General features: G+C 41.1%; 1 protein-coding gene across 1 annotated transcript in view; it reads left to right on the forward strand.

The window, feature by feature from the left end:
• Positions 1-868: 868 nt before the first annotated feature.
• unc5da (unc-5 netrin receptor Da) overlaps positions 869-19,485 on the forward strand; it is a 168,138-nt gene continuing 149,521 nt past the window's right edge. The window contains exons 1-2 of the mRNA XM_060936616.1: positions 869-884; positions 1,002-1,202. Coding sequence (XP_060792599.1) covers positions 869-884; positions 1,002-1,202 — 217 coding nt within the window. The remainder of the gene's footprint in view (positions 885-1,001; positions 1,203-19,485) is intronic.

Consider the following 19,485-nt stretch of genomic DNA (forward strand, 5'->3'; position numbering starts at 1 on the left):
CTAACTCCTCAAAAATCTATTTTAACTCCAGCTTGTAATGCAACAAAACAGGACAAACACCAAGGGGGATGAATACTTTTGCAAAACACTATAAGTGTTCTTTTCTATAATGATACAATTCAAGTAAGTTGAGAGCGATGTGTCTTTCTCCTTACTAATAAACCAGCAGTGAGCATTGTAGCAGCTACCAAAGCCATGTTATCATTGTGTTATGTCTACTGTTGTTCAAATGTTTATTCCCTCTGGAAATGAATAAATGAAGTTATTTGTTTTGATGTCACAAATCAGCTCAACAAATAAATTATCTAAATGTCTCCAATGAGCACTACAGAATAATTCACCTTCAGAAAGCTCTGATAAGGTCTCCCCTCCAAATAATGCATTCTGATGGGCCATTATCATAGGAAATGTGTAATAGGGATGTTTATAATAACTTAATTTATATAACACTTTTCATACATTTGAAATGCAGCAAGTGTCTTATAGTATATACAAAATTCAGGGTTAGCCTTGATTTGCGGACAAATAAAATGGCTATGCAAATGCTGACAAAGCAGCAAGATTAGGGAATAAGGAAGCATGATTCTAAAATGAGGCATTTATTTATTCGAAATTACTCTGACTGAGCAGGGAAAAATGTTCATGGTGCTTTTTTGGGTTTAACGAGTTGCTGAGAAAGTTGAGAGAAGCTGTTCCTGCTTCTGAAAGTCTGACTCTAATCTCATTGAATGTCCCCAATCTCAGTGTCTAAAGGACTAATCAGAAGTGAAGGCAAGCAGAAGCCAATTAAAATTATGCAAATTGCATCATGGCTGACTGCGGACGACTTGCTTTCACTTCTTAATGCCAAAGTCAGCTATTTTGGTGCATGTACATGCTGCTCAGTGAGAATTTAAGCCATCTGTTCTGCTCACAGACCTGTCACGATACCATTTATTTCATTCAAATGGTAACACAAATGGTATGCTCCTAAAACACAGTGTTAATTGCTGTCATTCCAGGAAATCGAGCCGGGCTTTCAGCTTCATCCGGAACCCTGCCTCGCTTTCTTCAGGAGCCTGATGACGCTTACATCATCAAAAGTAATCCTATTAAGCTTCGGTGCCGAGCTAGACCTGCGCTGCAGATCTTCTTCAAGTGTAATGGCGAGTGGGTTCATCAGAACCAACACACATCCTTGGAACACACTGATCTGGGAACAGGTACAAACCAATTATTATTTTATCAGTTAACAAGTACTAATACAAGTTTAAAACTTAAGAAATTAAGAAAACTTTTTAAAATCAGTCCAAACCATATATTTTTATTTACTAAAAATAATTGCAAGCCGTAAAAATACTAGTAGTCTATGAATATATTTCACAGATATATTTAATAATACATATACAGTAGAATAAATATATTACATAGATAGATAGTTTGATGATAACTATGATGGCACAGAAGATGGAAAAACTCAAACAACAAATACAACTTGAGGAAGCAGAAGAAGAGAAACAAGATGTAGGTTACAAAGAGAAATAAGATGTAGGTGGTGCATGAGACCATTCAATAAATTGAGCGTTGAGAAGGGTGAGGTTAGCATGCTAGTAAAACCTGTGTAATAAATTGGCATTTGAATTTAAAACTATTTGTATGTATTTGTAATCACTCTGATCAAGAGTTTATACCAGCTCTTGATAGCAGATGCTCAAAATAACATTTTGGAATAGATCAGCTTGTGAATGCCTTGTTTGTAACGACCAATCACAGGCTTCATCATGTAGTATGTTCATGCATGAACTTTGCTTAGCTCCACGGACCCAACATGGCGAGTGAGACTCTGCATTTACATTATATATTCATGGAAGGCAGCTGAACATCATCTCAGAATGAGGCTTTTAGTTAATGACATGGTGTACTAGGAATATACATGAGCATTTAACTGTATTACGTATATGACATTACACTTTGACCAATTAGATTTCAGATTCATACAAAATGTTAAAGGACAGGCTGATATGGATGCAGATGCAGGTTAGTACAGGCAAGAGTCAGGTGATGAATAAACAGCATACAATGTGTATATCAAGGGCAAGAGTAAAAACCAAGAAACAAATAAATTCCAAAACTAGAGTCGCAAAATGTGAAGCGTCTAGGTTTGGTAAAGTCTGGCTCCAATAATACAAGTGAAAGTTCCTATCTGCTGTGAGCTTCGATTATGTGAAATGATGAACAGGTGTGCATGTGACTGTGAATGGGAAAGAAGTGCAAGGTGTGTGGGTGTTGTAGTCCATGGCAGCCATATTTGTAGGCTGCAGTGTGTTCTGGGAAGTATAGTTCAGTGTGGACCCCAGCTTGGCCATAAGAGTACTCCCGTACAACCCCCAATTCTAAAAAAGTTAGGATGCTGGGTAAAAACATAAAATAGAATGTGATGATTTGTAAATCATGGAGACCCTATATTTCATTGAAAATACAAAGATAACATATCAAGTATTGAAACTGGAAAATCTTCTGAAATCAAAATGTGAATATATTTTTCAAAAAACAATAAGATTTCACAGTTTCAATACATGTTATTTTTGTATTATTTTCAATGAAATATATGGTTTCCATGATTTTCAAATCATCACATTCTGTTTTTATTTATGTTTTACACCGTATTCCAAATTTTTGGAATTGAGGTTGTACCTGGCATTGAGTTTTTTGCACCCCTGCATGTTCCTGAGGTCCTTAGTAGCCAGCCGTACACATTCAACTGGTTGATACTGGGGAGTTTCACTTAAGTGACAGTTAACAAGCTGTTTGATTCACATTCCAGGCATTCCACACTTGGTCGCTCTGCCTGAACCAGTCATCCACTAGTGCTGAGTCTGAAAGAGTGGCATTCCATGGGAGAAAGGGTGGCTGGTACCTGAGCACACATCGCAAAGAGGTCAAGAGAGTTGCAGAATGGCACAGGGATTTCAGGGCATATTCAGCCCAGTGGAGAAACCATGCCCAATCCTCTTGATTCTCAGAGCAGAACATCCTTACACAGTGTCCCACTTCCTGGTTAGCTCTTTCCACCTGTCAATTAGATTGAGGGTGATAACCAGATATTAAACTTACAGTGACTCCCAACTTTTAATGAAGCTGGTCCAAACTCTGGATGTGAATTCAGTGCCTTGCTCACTTACAATGTCCCCTGGGATTCCAAAGTATCAGACTGCATGGATAAAGATGAGCTCTGCTGTTTCAAAAGCAGTAGGTAAGCCCTGCAGGGGAACAAGGTGCAAAGACTTAGAGAAGTGTTCAATGACCATCATAATTACCATGCTCCCTCTGGACATAGGAAGGTCCGTGACAAAGTCAATAGTGATGTGGGATCAGGTGCGCTATGGCATGGATAGTGGCATGAGTTTACCCACTGGTAGCATGCAGAGTACCTTGGCTTGTGTGCAAGCTGTCCAGGATGAGATGTAACTTTGGATATGTGTGCCATGTTGGGCTACCAGTATTTGGATTTCGGCAATTACTGTATTATGTTCTCTGTGTGCTGGGGTGGCCTGTGCCAGGAGCCATGTATGCCCAGGTGATGAGACTGCCTCTCCACTTATGTGGCATGAAGGTTATATTTGAGGGCATGAAGCAGGGACTTGGTGTGCTGGGGAATTTACTATCTTGTGGTCAATGTGCCAGGTTGGACCAGGTTAGGGCAGTATCGATTCTGGGTCAGGATTAATGCTTTCAGAGGAAATACACTGGACAGTGAGTCAGTCTGAGTATTTGATGTCCCTGGTTGATACAAGAGTGTGAAGTTCAAGCATGTGAAGAACAGGGCCCACTGGGATTGTCAAGGGTTCAGATGCTTGGATTTCTTCAAATACTCAAGGTTTTTGTGATCATAAAAGTTTGTGAAGGGATATGTTGTTCCCTCAAGCCAGTAGTGATGACTCCTCCAGGATACACATCACTGCCACAATGTCCAGTGTCATAATTTTGCTGTGCAGTTGAAAGCATTTTTTTTTTTTTGAAAAAAGGGTCACTGGGTGTAGTTTGGGCTTGCCTCTGAAATGTGGTGACAACCTGGCTCCTACTCCAATTTCAGAGGCACCCATCTCTATGACAAAATGCAGCCTTGAGCTTATGGGAGGCCTCATCAGCTGCTTTGTTCCATGTCAGTTGCTTGGGACCTTTCTTGAGATGTGATACTGTGTGAGAGGATTAGCAATGGAACTGAAGCCCCTGGTGAATCTTCTATAGAAGCTGGCAAAAACAAGGAAATGCTGGAGCTCTTTGAAGGTCTTGGGAGTGGGCCACTCAGTTATGTCTGCCACTTTGGGTTGGTCCATAGTTATACGCTCAGAACTGATGATATAACCCAGGAATGATATTGTGAGACATGAAACTGACATTTTTTCTCTTTTATGTAGAGCTGTGCTTCAAGAGACAAGACAGAACTTTCTTGACAGGAATGACATGGCTCTCTAGGGAAAGGGAATAAATCAATAATGCCATCAATGTATGCTATGGCATATTTGCTCAGTATCTCCCTCAGCACATCGTTAATCACGCACTAGAACACAGAGGGGTTGCAAGAGAGGCCATAAGGGCAGAGGCATAAGTGGCTATAGATTGTGCTAAAGGCCATCTTCCACTCGTTGCCTTTTCTGATGCGTACTGGATTGTAGGCACTGCACAAATCGAGCTTAGTGAACACTTGCTGGTTGGAGCTGTTCAAGGGCTGAGGGGACCAGCGGAAAAGGTAAATACTTCACTTTGATCTGGTTTAGACCACGATAGTAAATGCATGGACAAAGTCATCCCCCCCTTCTACATAAAGAAGAAACCAGCTGAGGCAGGAGAAGTGAATGGCTGGATCGCCTTCCATTGCCTGCTGTTCTGTTCGTGACACGGCTAGATCTGATTGTGAGGCAGCGTGGTACTTGAAAGGAGAGCGATAGCCCAGTTGTAGGTAGTCAGTTGGCGGCAGTCCCCATTTGGACTTTCCCCTGTTGTGGACATGATGGTGAGACATGGCAGCTGCAAACAGTGGTGATTACAGTGCTCAGACCACTTACCGTAGTAATTTCTTTGTCTTGCCAGGAAATCTGGGGATCATGGAGACTCATCCAGGGAAGGCTGAGGATTATGGGGTGCTTGATAGTGGCAGTGAAAAGGAAGGAGATTGACTCCTGATGGAGTGCACTGACCTGGAGTAGGAAGGGTTGGTGCACAGAGTGACGATGCCTTGCTGATGGGTCCTACATTGATAGCATTGATAAGAAAAGGTTGCTGTAGGGGTTATGTGGGGATATTGAGCTTCTTTATGGTGTTGTGGTCCATGAAATTGGCAGCAGCTCCAGAGTCGATCAGCGCAGAGAGAACAGGGACTGTATCTGAGTGTCTTATCACAATGTCCAGTGTAAAAGTTTGGTGAGACAAAAACTGTGGTAGACTCACTGTAGGTATATTGTGGGCAGCTCACCGTAGGTATACTGTGGGTGCTTCTCTCGGGTTGAGACCCTGACAAAAATCTGCTTTCGGTGCTGGTTCATTCCATCCACATGTTTGTAGGCCTCAGTGTGAAGATGTAGTGCAAAGCAGCTGAATCACTGATTTGTTTCAGATTTAATTGACATACTCTTGAATAATAGCAATTGTGTAAAATGCATTGCTTTTGGACAACTGTGAGATAACTCTTGTATGATATCACTTGTGTAAAATGGTGTGTTACTTTTTGACAGCTATGAGTTTGAAGGCCATGAAAGTAGCAGTGATGCAATCGTGAGAAATGTTATTTCTTTTGCCTTCAATATGCCAGACACCAATTGTTATTTTCAATTCACAGCCCCTGAAAACAGCCTGCAGCTCTTCACTTCACACACGGAGTCCTTTTCTCCCTTTTATGAGATTTATTTTATTTATTTCTTCACACCGTTTCGAATGAAAGAAACAGGGCGACAAAGCTGATATTTTATGCTGTTCACCTACTGGGAATGGTATAATAGTGGACTGTGGTTTGTGATGCTAGACAATGATAACTTGTCTAAGAATGATGGTCATTTAAATTCAAAATGTAAAAACTCACAATTGCAGAAATAGCAACCTGAAAGTTCCCATTCCATCATGTGTTCCCATTATAAGTGTATCTTGCTTAGAGAAGCAGCTTTGGAATCAAAAAGTCACCAGTTCGATTCCCTGGACCAGCAGGAATGGCTGAAGTGCCCTTGAGCAAAACACCTAACCCCTAACTGCTCCCTTGGCTGCTTTGTGTATGTTGTACGTCACTCTGGATAAGAGCGTCTGCTAAATGCCTGTAATGTAATGAGGAGGGTTTTCCGAAAAGCAAAAAACCTGTACATTTCAGCCACTTAACACTTATTACCCAATAATACCGTATTTAAAACAGACAAACCCATTTTTTAGCTAAAAAGCAAACATTTTAAAGAAGTCTTTGTATGAATTTTAAATGTGTTTATATTATATTATATTATATTATATTATATTATATTATATTATATTATATTATATTTGACAAATATACTTTGACAAACTATCCCGTTACAAAAATACACTTCTGGTGGACTTACCACCTCCCTTATAAAACTATTACCTTTAAACATTATGCATTAAATACCTAAAGATTGTGAATAGCCACTTCTCATGTCAGCGCCAGAATCCACCCAGAACTCTACTTCCCAGAACACACTGTGAACTACAAGCATGGTCACTGAGGACTACAATTCCCATTGCAACACTTCACTTTCATGTTCACAGTCTCCTGATGACTGATTGCACACACCTGGACTCTCACCACACACACACACACACACACACAACTATGAAGTAAACACTCTGTGTATTTTGGCCACTTGTTACCAAGCCTTATTTTCCTCCAATTGATTTTTTTAATCTTGTTTTTGTTTCTTTTTTTTCCTTTTTTATTTTCCCTTGATATTCTGATTGCTGATCACCTGAACCTTGCCTGAGTTCTGACCACTGCTGTGTCCGAAATCACTCACTCATTCACTACTCCCTACTCACTATCTAAGGAATTCTATATAGAGGACTACATATGCCGCTTTTCCACTACAAACGCGGCTGAGCCGTGCCGTGCTGAGTCGAGCTGAGCGGGGCTGTTGGAGTTGCATTTCGACTACAACCGCGCTGAACCGTGCTGGCTGGAAGTGGGTGGACACATTGGGTGGAGTTAGCGAAAGTGGGTGGACGTCACGTGATGTCGTTAAGCAGCGCAAACAGTGACATCAGTGATCTTTTAAGCGGTAGTCTCACGACCCGAATAGTAAACAATAAACATGGAGGACATGGAGTCGTTAGTGTTGCTGGTCTTGGTGCTGTGGCTTGTAGTCACCGACAACGCCAACAGATACTGGCAAGAGCGTATAGATGAGGCGAGGCGCATAAGGCTTCAGAAATTCTCGTAATTCGTAATTATTCTTCTTCCGGGTTTGCGGTGTTTACAGATCCCAGCGTGCTCGCGGGGCGTGTGTGGGCATGTGAGGACACTCCTCCTCACCAATCAGTGCACAGGGGAGTGTCTGCTCACGCCCCCAGCCTCACTCGGCTCGCTTTGGCTCGCTTCAGCCCCACTCCAAAACCATGCGAGTTTTAGGGGCTAAGCAGGGCTGAAGCGAGCCGAGTCGTGCTGTTTTTTGGTAGTCGAAACGCGAGCCGTGTCGGGCTGAAGTGAGCTGAAGCGAGCTGAAGTGAGCTGAAAAAGGGTAGTGGAAAAGGGCCAATAGTGAGCTCATTGGTAAAATGGAGGGAAAAAAAACAAAACACTTTCGGACGCTACTCCGCCATGCCATTATTTACGTCATGACTGTCGCACAATTAAAACATGCCAGATCAGTCGGCTGGTGGGTTTCCAAAATAATAAATACATGCATGTATTTTTGTGATAAATCCATATTATACTGAGCGCATTTCCCACATTAATAAATAGAAACAAACAAAGGGAACTCGCACACCTAGATGCCGATATACAGTACTTTTATTACATATTAAAACACTTTGCACTGAGGATGGTCTGATTGTGACCGAAACGTTTGTACTTTTCACTTTGGTAGCACTTTTTGTTTGTTTTAATATGTAATAAAAGTGCATTATTATATCGGCATCTAGGTGTGTGAGTTCCCTTTGTTTGTTTCTAGTTATTCTATTGGAACTTACGCACCCACCAGGTATCAAATTTAAAAGGCGCGGTACCTTCATTGGAAAGCACACCACATTAATAAATACAAAGTACTTTGTGTCTGCTGTATCTCTCAGTTCTTTTAAATCAAGGCTGAATACTTTCCTCTTTGCCGCTGTCTTTTATTAAATCAACTTTGAGGCTTTTGATTAATTCCTCACTCTGTATTGTAACTTTTATTCTTGTATTTTATGTCTTATTCTATTTTAGCTTATTTTCTGTTCTCTTACTATTTTTAATTGTACTTGAATATCCGTTTATAATGTATTCCTCCTCCGTCCATTCACCCCAACACACTGCAATATTATTGCCATTTTTGCACCACAACTTATAAATTTGTCTCGTGCCTGTTGTCATAAGGAAAAACAAACTACTGCTATACTCAATCTAAAATACTTAACAGTCCTTATAAAACAGCTTTTACAGCTCTGTGAAAATGCACAACTGCAATGCATGACGGTATATATTGGTTGGTTAGTGACCGTCGGTTGTACACTACTTTTCACGATGCATTGTGGGATACTATGAGTCCACTATATAGGGTGTAATAATTCTCACTATACATTCAGACAGCACTAGAAAATGGCGAACTCACTATATAGTGCACGATATAGCAAGTAGTGAGTGATTTTGGACACAGCACACAATTTTGCTACTGTACATGTTTTGGACTTGTCAGCCAGTGTGTATGTGTGTGGTGTTTTTTTTTGTTGTTGTTGTTTTAAATAAACCTCTCTCCTGCACTTGCATTTGCTTGCAGTCTGATTCCTAACACCACTATTTGGTTCTCTGACAAATTTTAACTCTGCATTATGGCAAATTAATCTCTGCTGCTTTCAGTGTAGTCTTTGTGGTATTGCAAATTTTATAATACCGTCTTTTGACACCCACATTTTGCCACTGACTTGTGATTGTGGATGAAAAAGGTTAGCTGTTTCCCTCTGTGTGTGTGTGTTTCTAAGGTAAGCTAAGCTAATCGACTGCAAATCTGCAATGTGCCATTGATTTATTCAGAGGTCCCACAGTGCAGGACAGATATACACCGATAGCATCTCCCCAACAGACAAGGCGATAAATCAAACTCAGATAGCGGGACTGCTGTTGTCCTTGGGCTGCATGCACATGCTGTGCTTGATGATTTGTTCTGATGTACTGTCATTATTTTTAAATTCTGACAATCTGATAATAGTGGTCAACAAAATAGTGATATATAGCAGGGTGTCCTGTAGCACTCAATACCTAAACAAGATACAGTTAGGTCCATAAATATTTGGACAGAGGCAACATTTTTCTAATTTTGGTTCTGTACATTACCACAATGAATTGTGAACAAAACAATTCAGATGCAGTTGAAGTTCAGACTTTCAGCTTTAATTCAGTGGGTTGAACAAAATGATTGCATAAAAATGTGAGGAACTAAGCATTTTTAAAAACATAATCCCTTCATTTCAGGGGCTCAAAAGTAATTGGACAAATTAAATAATTGTAAATAAAATGTTCATTTCTAATACTTGGTTGAAAACCCTTTGTTGGCAATGACTGCCTGAAGTCTTGAACTCATGGACATCACCAGATGCTGTATTTCCTCCTTTTTAATGCTCTGCCAGGCCTTAACTGCAGCAGTTTTCAGTTGCTGTTTGTTTGTGGGCCTTTCTGTCTGAAGTTTAGTCTTTAACAAGTGAAATGCATGCTCAATTGGGTTGAGATCAGGTGACTGACTTGGCCATTCAAAAATATTCCACTTCTTTGCTTTAATAAACTTCTGGGTTGCTTTGGCTTTGTTTTGGGTCATTGTCCATCTGTATTATGAAACGCCGACCAATCAGTTTGGCTGCATTTGGCTGGATTTGAGCACACAGTATGTCTCTGAATACCTCAGAATTAATCCGGCTGCTTCTGTCCTGTGTCACATCATCAATAAACACTAGTGACCCAGTGCCACTGGCAGCCATGCATGCCCAAGCCATCACACTGCCTCCGCCGTGTTTTACAGATGATGTGGTATGCTTTGGATCATGAGCTGTACCACACCTTCACCATACTTTTTTCTTTCCATCATTCTGGTAGAGGTTGATCTTGGCTTCATCTGTCCAAAGAATGTTCTTCCAGAACTGTGCTGGCTTTTTTAGATGTTTTTTAGCAAAGTCCAATCTAGCCTTTTTATTCTTGAGGCTTATGAGTGGCTTGCACCGTGCAGTGAACCCTCTGTATTTACTTTCATGCAGTCTTCTCTTTATAGTAGATTTGGATATTGATATGCCTACCTCCTGGAGAGTGTTGTTCACTTGGTTGGCTGTTGTGAAGGGGTTTCTCTTCACCATGGAAATTATTCTGCGATCATCCACTACTGTTGTCTTCTGTGAGTGTCCAGGTCTTTTTGCATTGATGAGTTCACCAGTGCTTTCTTTCTTTCTCAGGATGTACCAAACTGTAGATTTTGCCACTCCTAATATTGTAGCAATTTCTCGGATGTTTTTTTTCTGTTTTTGCAGCTTAAGGATGGCTTGTTTCACCTGCATGGAGAGCTCCTTTGACCGCATGTTTTCTTCACAGCAAAATCTTCCAAATGCAAGCACCACACCTCAAATCAACTCCAGGCTTTTATCTGCTTAATTGAGAATGACATAACGAAGGAATTTCCCACACCTGCCCATGCAATAGCCTTTGAGTCAATTGTCCAATTACTTTTGGTCCCTTTAAAAACAGGGTGGCACATGTTAAGGAGCTGAAACTCCTAAACCCTTCATCCAATTTAATGTGGATACCCTCAAATGAAAGCTGAAAGTCTGGACTTTATGTCCATGTTCATTATATGGAGCACTTGCATGTGATGTCACAGCCGATCCAGATTGTGACGGACGCCATTGTGTCGGTCAAACGCCATATTCTGCCTTCTACTTCTACTTCTGGTTCTACTTCTGCTTTTACTTCTACCTTTTCTTCTGGAAAACCCTACTATATACAATTCTACTACAACGGCTGCGGCTACAAGCTCTCCCTACCTGTGCACGTTTTTTATGTTTTTTGTGTGTATTTTTGCGTGTTGTTCGTCTGTACTGGACTTCAATATCCACTACAACCGTATGGACTTACTGGACATTGGTTTCCAGCAGAAAATGACGGTTTGTAGCAATTTCCATCGCATGCACAACATTCCGGACGAGAAAAAAATAATAATAATAACATTCCGGACGAGATGGCGAGACCAGCGGGGTCTCCGTGGATTGTTATTGGAAGCAAAGCGAAGGAGGCAGCACCGGGAGTGGAAGCAAAAGCGATGCTACAGGCAGAGCCGGCCTGTTGACTAAGCTCAGAAAACAGCTACTCAAACCTCCACTGCCAAGCCTCTACCTCTCCAACGCCAGATCCATGTAAACAACACGGACGATTTGGAATTACCTTATTCTATTCTATAATCGGCTGGTCAGTGCTATACTCAATACTTAAGTGACTTACCCATCCAATGAGTATTATTTTCTTGTTTACAAGATGCCACATCTGAGTCGCTGACAAATCCTGAATTTCTGTAAAGAAAACTGTCCAGAGATTTATAAGCACGCAGTGCTTCACCACTGAACAGCGAGGGAAAGTTGATGAGGTAATCATACACGTCTGGGTATTCCACTGGCAGTTCAAAATCCGGTCGTGAAAACTCCGTCCAGTAAGCCATAAGGGTCACAAATCTGTAGATCGTTTATTTTAGACATATATCTAGTTATCTGTTCATTAGAAAAATGAGCCGTGTAGTCCATCGGTTGAATTTGATCCATTCTGTACACGAGTGCAGCAGTATTCAGTGGTGTTTTTGACCGACAAGATGGGGGTTGTGTACTTTCCGGTCACGTGACTGCAAGATCTCTATAACTATAACTTGAATATGTTTCAGTAAACAGGTAAAAAAACAAAATTTGTGTCAGGGTCCAATATGGACCTAACTGTATGGTAACATACAGAATTTGCAGCATAAATGTGCAAGTTTAATTGTAGCAAGGAACAAGCAGGATGTTTTAATCTTTTCCACTCGGGGGGGGGGGAAGAAAGGCAATGATTTTTTTTTTATATTCTGACATTTGTCAAATATGTTTAAATACCTAAATACATAAACATATAAAACTTATACATACATTGCATACATACTAACCCCATTTTCAGAAAAGTTGGGATATTTTCCAAAATGCAATTAAAAACAAAAATCTGTGGTTTGTTAATTCACATGAAGCTGTATTTAACTGGCAAAAGTACAAAGAAAAAATTTTCAATAGTTTTACTGACCAACTTAATTGTATTTTGGAATTATAAACAAAGTTCGAATTTGATGCCTGCAACACACTCAAAAAAAATTGGGACTGAGGCATTATTACCATTGTGTTACATCAACTTTCCTTTTAATACCACTTTTTAAATCATATAGGATCTGAGGATACTAATTGTTTCAATTTTATAATTGGAATATTTGTCCATTCTTGCTCAATACAAGACTTCAGCTGCTCAACGATTCATGGTCAAAAATGGATTGATTTACTTCTTACATCCATGTCAGCCACAGTATGGGATCATGTCCTCATCCACTGACAGCCATTCCTGAAATGGCACATGTTTGTATGACTGATTGAGCACGAGAAAGATGGGCCTAACTTTAAAAATGGGTCTTCAGTGATCTTTGTGTTGTCAAACACATAAACTAAGGCCATTATTTCATCAAAGCAATTGCTCCACATTATATTGTGTACGTCACTGTGAAGTAACAAGTACGTGTGTCTTCTTGGAACAGCAGACGGGGCGGTCATCATAACCATTTAATGGTGTTCTGATTATGATAGATTTGCATAGGTTCACCATATGCATTCAACATTGAGACCCTTGATCATTTCAATATTGCTGGAAATTCATTGATACATGATTCAGTAATGGTGGCACAGTGGTGTCATGGTTAGCACTGTCGCCTCACAGCAAGAAGGTCCTGGGTTTGAGCCCAGTGGCCGACGAGGGCCTTTCTGTGTGGGGTTTGCATGTTCTCCCTGTGCGGGTTTCGTCCAGGTGCTCCAGTTTCCCCCACAGTCCAAAGACATGCAGGTTAGGCTCAGTGGCGGCTGGTAGTCTTTCAAACAGGTGAGGCTGGTCGGTTACGATATTTCCAGATTTTAAAAGAAAAAAGAAAAAACACATCAATTTTGCCCATACTCTTGCCTCTGATCTGGCTGATTGTTGGCAGGGTCACAAACTGTGAAATAACAGGTTCTTTTGGCCCATTAGCCTACTGTCCAATATACATGATGGTGGTGTTGGGGGGGGGTATATTTTAACATTTTATATTTTAAAATTGTGGCATGTTGTTTAAAAATTGATCATTATTGAAAGCAGTTCTTTGTCAGGAATCTCAGCAGTAACAGCAGAGTGTTCTGGAATAGGCACAAGCACTGACCTTGGGAAGCCAAACATAGAGCTGGGTGCCACACATTTCATTCAATGACACTTTCCCTATATTTTACTTATTTTGACTGAGAAATGTTTTATTGACAATTTTGATAACCCTTTACTTTTAATCCAGGTCTGTAGTGTGAAATGTTCTCGGCTGTGTTTTTGTTCAAAAATGTTTTCCAAATTGTAGCTGTTTAATTCATATCCAGAAAAATATATATTCCAATATAATATACTCAGCATCTCATCTCATCTCTAGCTGCTTCATCCTGTTCTACAGGGTCGCAGGCAAGCTGGAGCCTATCCCAGCTGACTATGGGCAAAAGGCAGGGTACACCCTGGACAAGTCGCCAGGTCAACACAGGGCTGACACATAGACACAGACAACCATTCACACTCACATTCACACCTACAGTCAATTTAGAGTCACCAGTTAACCTAACCTGCATGTCTTTGGACTGTGGGGGAAACCAGAGCACCCAGAGGAAACCCACGCGGACAACATGCAAACTCCGCACAGAAAGACCCTTGCCGGCCACGGGGCTCGAACCCGGACCTTCTTGCTGTGAGGCGACAGCGCTAACCACTACACCACCGTGCCGCCCTATACTCAGCATAAACATTTTAAATAGATTCTATATTTTTGGTCCATCCATGACATATTACTAAAGTAGCCTATTTACTGTTGTTGATGTGGGTCACTTGCTGTTAGCCAATTCACTTTCTCGTACCAGGAGAGCTGAAAGGCACGAGTATTATTCCCTACCTTTTTCACCAAGTCAATTTGAGGCGTTGGTCTACCCTGCTCTTTAATTTTAATTTTTTTCCTCGAAAGGAAGACTGGCAAATGGCTTCGCCAAAATTAAATCAGCAATGCTTGGCATCCGTGCGCAGCTTTCTTGCTAGCTGACTAGCCCCCTCAAGTTCAAGTTCAGTCACTCAAATAAATGAAATTTCTGGAACTAAGATAGCAAACTTGACAACACTATATTTACACTTTATTTACAATGAAAATATATACAAACTAAAAAAGCTGGTAGAAACCGTATGTAATGAATGAAATCGAAATGTAAGCTGATCTCTTACAATACACCACAGCACTTGCGAATCCGCATGGGACTGAACTGAAATTCACTGCTGCCTGTCTATAGTTGAAATGAGCTGTCAATCAAAGAAAATATCCGGCCGCTTTCACCAATCACCAGTCTCCTCGCGGAAACTGCCATGTCCCTCCCACTGTGAGGCTCGGAGTCCATGGGCGGTGTGGGTGCAATCAGTTAATTATTGATATTAAGTGATCAATCTCGTTAAATCAGTCTCATTAAATTTTGAAGGTCAATAATTAAAATGAATCAATCCCATTGAATTGTTTACTTTGACTCGTTTGAATTGAATCATACCATAGAATCAGTCTCATTCAGTGAATCATTTAGTGAATCGTTCAATGAATCATTTAGTGAATCATTCAATGAATCATACCATGAATCATCTGGTGAATCATTTAGTGAATCATACCATTAATCCTGGTGCTTAATAATAAATTATCAAACAGCTAAATTATGGTATATTTCCAAATTATTACAATCACTTACCACATCACATAACTTTTATATGCACCCTTTTGAATTCGAGGGAGATTGGGGACTTCATATATATTGTTCACACAAATAAACACCGTTTGTTTAATAAATGAGTTTATTATACAAAGATAAAAATAATAAATCAATATATACAAGCAGTGAGGTGTGTGTGTGTGTGTGTGTGTGTGTGTGTGTGAAGGACTTGACCATGTGTTTAGCCTCGTGTAGCTAACTACACGTGGTGGAAGCCTAGCTTGTTGCTAGCTAAAACAAAAGAATGTTATCTAAATAGAACAAAGGATTAGCCCTGTTGCTAACGTGTGCTTGTGTGTGTGTGTGTGTGTGTGTGTGTATGGCCTAGCTTGTGTGTTTGTTAGGCCTGGTGAGGCCTACTGAGCACGAGGTAGCTAAAGACAAAGGGAAGCTATCTAAAGTGTATCAGGCCTGGTCAGGCCTGTTGAGCACGTGGTTTCTCAGTAACAAAAAGATTCCACACTCATAACGTTACCAAACTCACTGAAACCTTGATAAGGTTAAAATGTATGATAAGGAAATTAGTGTTAGTCAGAATAAGAGAAAGAGAGAAGCATGTGCAGCCTATTAAACAATTGAGAGAACATAGAACAAAATAAATCAACACGCTGCGTGTCTAACAGTGTAACAGATAAACCTGCGTTTAAATTCACACTATTTCAAATAAAAGCAAATTCCTAAGACTACCCTAATTATGCCCAAATGCCAAAATCTTACTTAATCCTGCCTTTAGCAAGATATGAAGAACTATTCGCCGGTGTAGTTTCGGGCCTCGCCGTGGGAGCACGTGAGCCGCTCGTGATGGAGGCGTAGAAACTTTCGGGTCCAGCGGAGCACTTGGGTGGTTCCCGTAGAAAGCAGATGATTCTTGGTCCGAACCTCAGCGTTCGTGAGGAAAAGTCTCTGATCAGAATAAGATGCACAGAGCTTTTGAGTTAAAAAGGATTCAATCGCTTCTTAACTTTTAACTGCCTGGGCTGCAGTCATGACGTCACTTCTAATACAAGTAAACCGGTTGTAACTCAGGTTGAGTTTAAAGATCGCGCGACTCTAGAGTTTACCTTTGCCAAGGGTAAGAAAGAAAATCGCGCTGAGTGATGGATCTTGCAAGAAAGAAGACGTCTTTTTGGGTGGAGAGCATCCCTTTATGCGTCCAGACTCCTTGAAAACCGGACGCGAGAGACAAAATGGCGGTCCCGCCCCGGCATGACGTAGGTCAACGCGGAAGTAGGCTGATGGGAAATGTAGTTTCTTAAAGAGACAAAATGGCGGCATGATACCTACAGCGGGCATTTTCGCAGTATTTGTCCAATAACCGTCTTGCATTTTGAGATTGAAAAGCGCATAGCTCCCAAATGCCATTGAAGTCCACTGAGGCTGGGAGTCCGGTGGGCGGGCGTTTTCGCAGTATTTGTCCAATAATCGTCTTGCATTTTGATATTGAAAGCGCATAGCTCCCAAATGCCATTGAAGTCCACTGAGGCTGGGCTGCATCGCGCTGTCACGAGGGGGAAAAACTCACGCACACATTAGGCGAACTGGGGAAAGTTATAACGGAATGATTTCGCACTGTAGTTGGGTTGAGCACATATATTTCTATGATTCTGGATCTGAAATAGCAATGTTATAACTTATAACATTGCTATTTCAGATCCAGAATTTTTAGAGGAGGCTGAGCCTCCCTCGTTGTCTTAGAGCAACCGCCCGTGGTTAGGCTAATTGGTGGCTCTAAATTGACCGTACATGTGAATGTGAGTGTGAATGGTTGCTTGTCTCTACTGGGGCTTTTCCACTACCAACGCGGCTGAGTTGGGCTGAGCCGTGCGGTGCTGAGTTGGGCTGAGTCGAGCTGAGTGGGACTGTTGGAGTTGCATTTCGACTACAACCGCGCTGAACCGTGCTGGCTGGAAGTGGGTGGACACATTGGGTGGAGTTAGCGAAAGTGGGTGGACGTCACGTGATGTCGTTAGGCGGCACAAACAGTGACATCAGTGACCTTTTAAGCAGTAGTCTCATGACCCGGATAGTAAACAATAAACATGGAGGACATGGAGTCATTAGTGTTGCTGGTCTTGGTGCTGTGGCTTGTTGTCACCGACTGGCGACTTGTCCAGGGTGTACCCTGCCTCTCGTCCATAGTCAGCTGGGATAGGCTCCAGCTTGCCTGCAACCCTGTAGAACAGGATAAGCTGCTACAGATAATGGATGGATGGATGATTCAGTAACATTTTTAGACATTTTCTAACATTTTAATTATGCTAAAGATATATTAAAGTAAAATGTGTGTACTTATATAAATAACATTACAAATGTTTAAGTTCAATTTTAATTGTAAAATCATATGTCTTGTATACACACACAAACACATATATAACATAAACCTAGGGCATCATGGTGGTCAGCACTGTTGCCTCACAGCAAGAAGGCTCTAGGTTTGAACCTCATGGCCAATGGGATTTTCTGTGTGAGTTTCCTCTGGGTGCTCCAGTTTCCCCCACAGTTCAAAGACATGTAAAATACCCAGCCACTGGGGTTGTACAAGCCAATAAACAATATGGACTGATAAACAGGTAACATAAACTTTAAGTTTTTTGTTTTTTGTACAAGTGATTAGTTTAAATCTACATAGGAAGCTCAGCTTCCCCTAAAATTTCATTAAAATGCAACAATGAAATGCTTACCAAAGTGTCTATATTATTCATCAGTCTTGGAGTAATTTAATATTTTAGCAATTCAGATGATCAAGTATCCCACTGCAGCATCACGCTGTTTATTCATTACACTCAAAATGTTTTCTGTTGAACAGCGCAGCATGTGGAAAAATCTCCTTTGATGACCCAGAGCTAATAGACATACATTGAAGCCTATGTCTATTAATGTCTGTTAGGTGTTTGTGCACTTGCTGTTTTAATGGGAAGAAAGATAAATGCTCATTGGATAAACAGATTTGTAACTTGTTTTTTTGGGTGGCACAGTGGTGTAAGTGGTTAGTACTGTCACCTCACAGCAAGAAGGTTCTGGGATCGAGCCCAGCGGCCAGAGGGGGCCTTTCCGTATGGAGTTTGCATGTTCTCCCCGTGTCTGTGTGGGTTTCTCTGGGTGCTCCGGTTTCCCCCACAGTTCAAAGACAGGCGTTAGGTTCCCCCACAGTTCAAAGGTTAGGTTAATATGGGACGGCCTTGGGCTGAAGTGCCCTTGAGCGAGGCACCTAACCCCCAACTGCTCCCCGGGAGCTGTTAGCATGGCTGTCCACTGCTCTGTGTGTGTGTGTGTGTGTGTGTGTGTGTGTGTGTTTATTGCTCACGTGTGTGCATGTGTCTGTTCACTGCTTCAGATGGGTTAAATGCAGAGAGGAATTTCACAAGCGTGTGATGAATAAAGTTGTTCTTCTTCTTGAGTCCTTCCCAGTTGCAGGGCTCCACTAGGAGCGAACAGAGTTCGGGCATGTGTGTTTTGCACACACACACAAAAAAAAAAACCACTTTCTTGAAGTTTACTGATCAGTGCACTCTTCAATTTTTCTGCTTCGATCCACACCTTCTACTTATGATGATTGTCAGATCTCTCAAAAGGGAGGAACCTCGTAACCAGTTGCCATTCAGTAAATCAGGAATCAGTCATATCATATCATCAATCATGTCATCATGTCAGCAGTGCCAGTCGGAATCAATTGGAGTCTGAAGTAGGTGTAATTTGTAAATATTGTAAATGAACTGTAAGGTAAATAAAGTAAAATACTCTGATTATTTTCATTCATTTCTGAAATGTGTTTGTTGATAAGTCCAGGTTTCAGCTCGCAGCTTCGCTGATTTTTGGGCCGATATGGCAGACTATTAAGACTGCTTAAAAAAGTTTTTGATGTTCATACTTATGAAGAGATACTGTAAACAAGAGGATAGAACAATGCCCAAGATTTTAATTCAAAAGTCAAGGAGCAATAAAGGTCCTTTGACGTAGCTGTTGTGGTACAGTAAAATTGTTGGCTGTGTTTATTGTTAGTCTTTGATTCCAAATCCCTGTGAATGAGTGATTACATGTTAGAATGAGCACATTTATAACCTATTGTTCAAGTTGCATATGTAACATCCATCCATCCATTATCTGCAGCGTGCGGGAAGCTGGAGCCAATCCCAGCTGACTTTGGGCAGGGTATACTCTGGGCAGGTTGCCAATTTATTGTAGAGCTACCACCGAGATTAAAACAAACTGTCATTCAAATTCACACCTACAGGCAATTTAGAGTAGCCAGTTGACATAATCTGCATGTCAGTG

Source organism: Neoarius graeffei, chromosome 12 (assembly GCF_027579695.1).
Source record: "Neoarius graeffei isolate fNeoGra1 chromosome 12, fNeoGra1.pri, whole genome shotgun sequence".
NCBI lineage: Eukaryota > Metazoa > Chordata > Actinopteri > Siluriformes > Ariidae > Neoarius > Neoarius graeffei.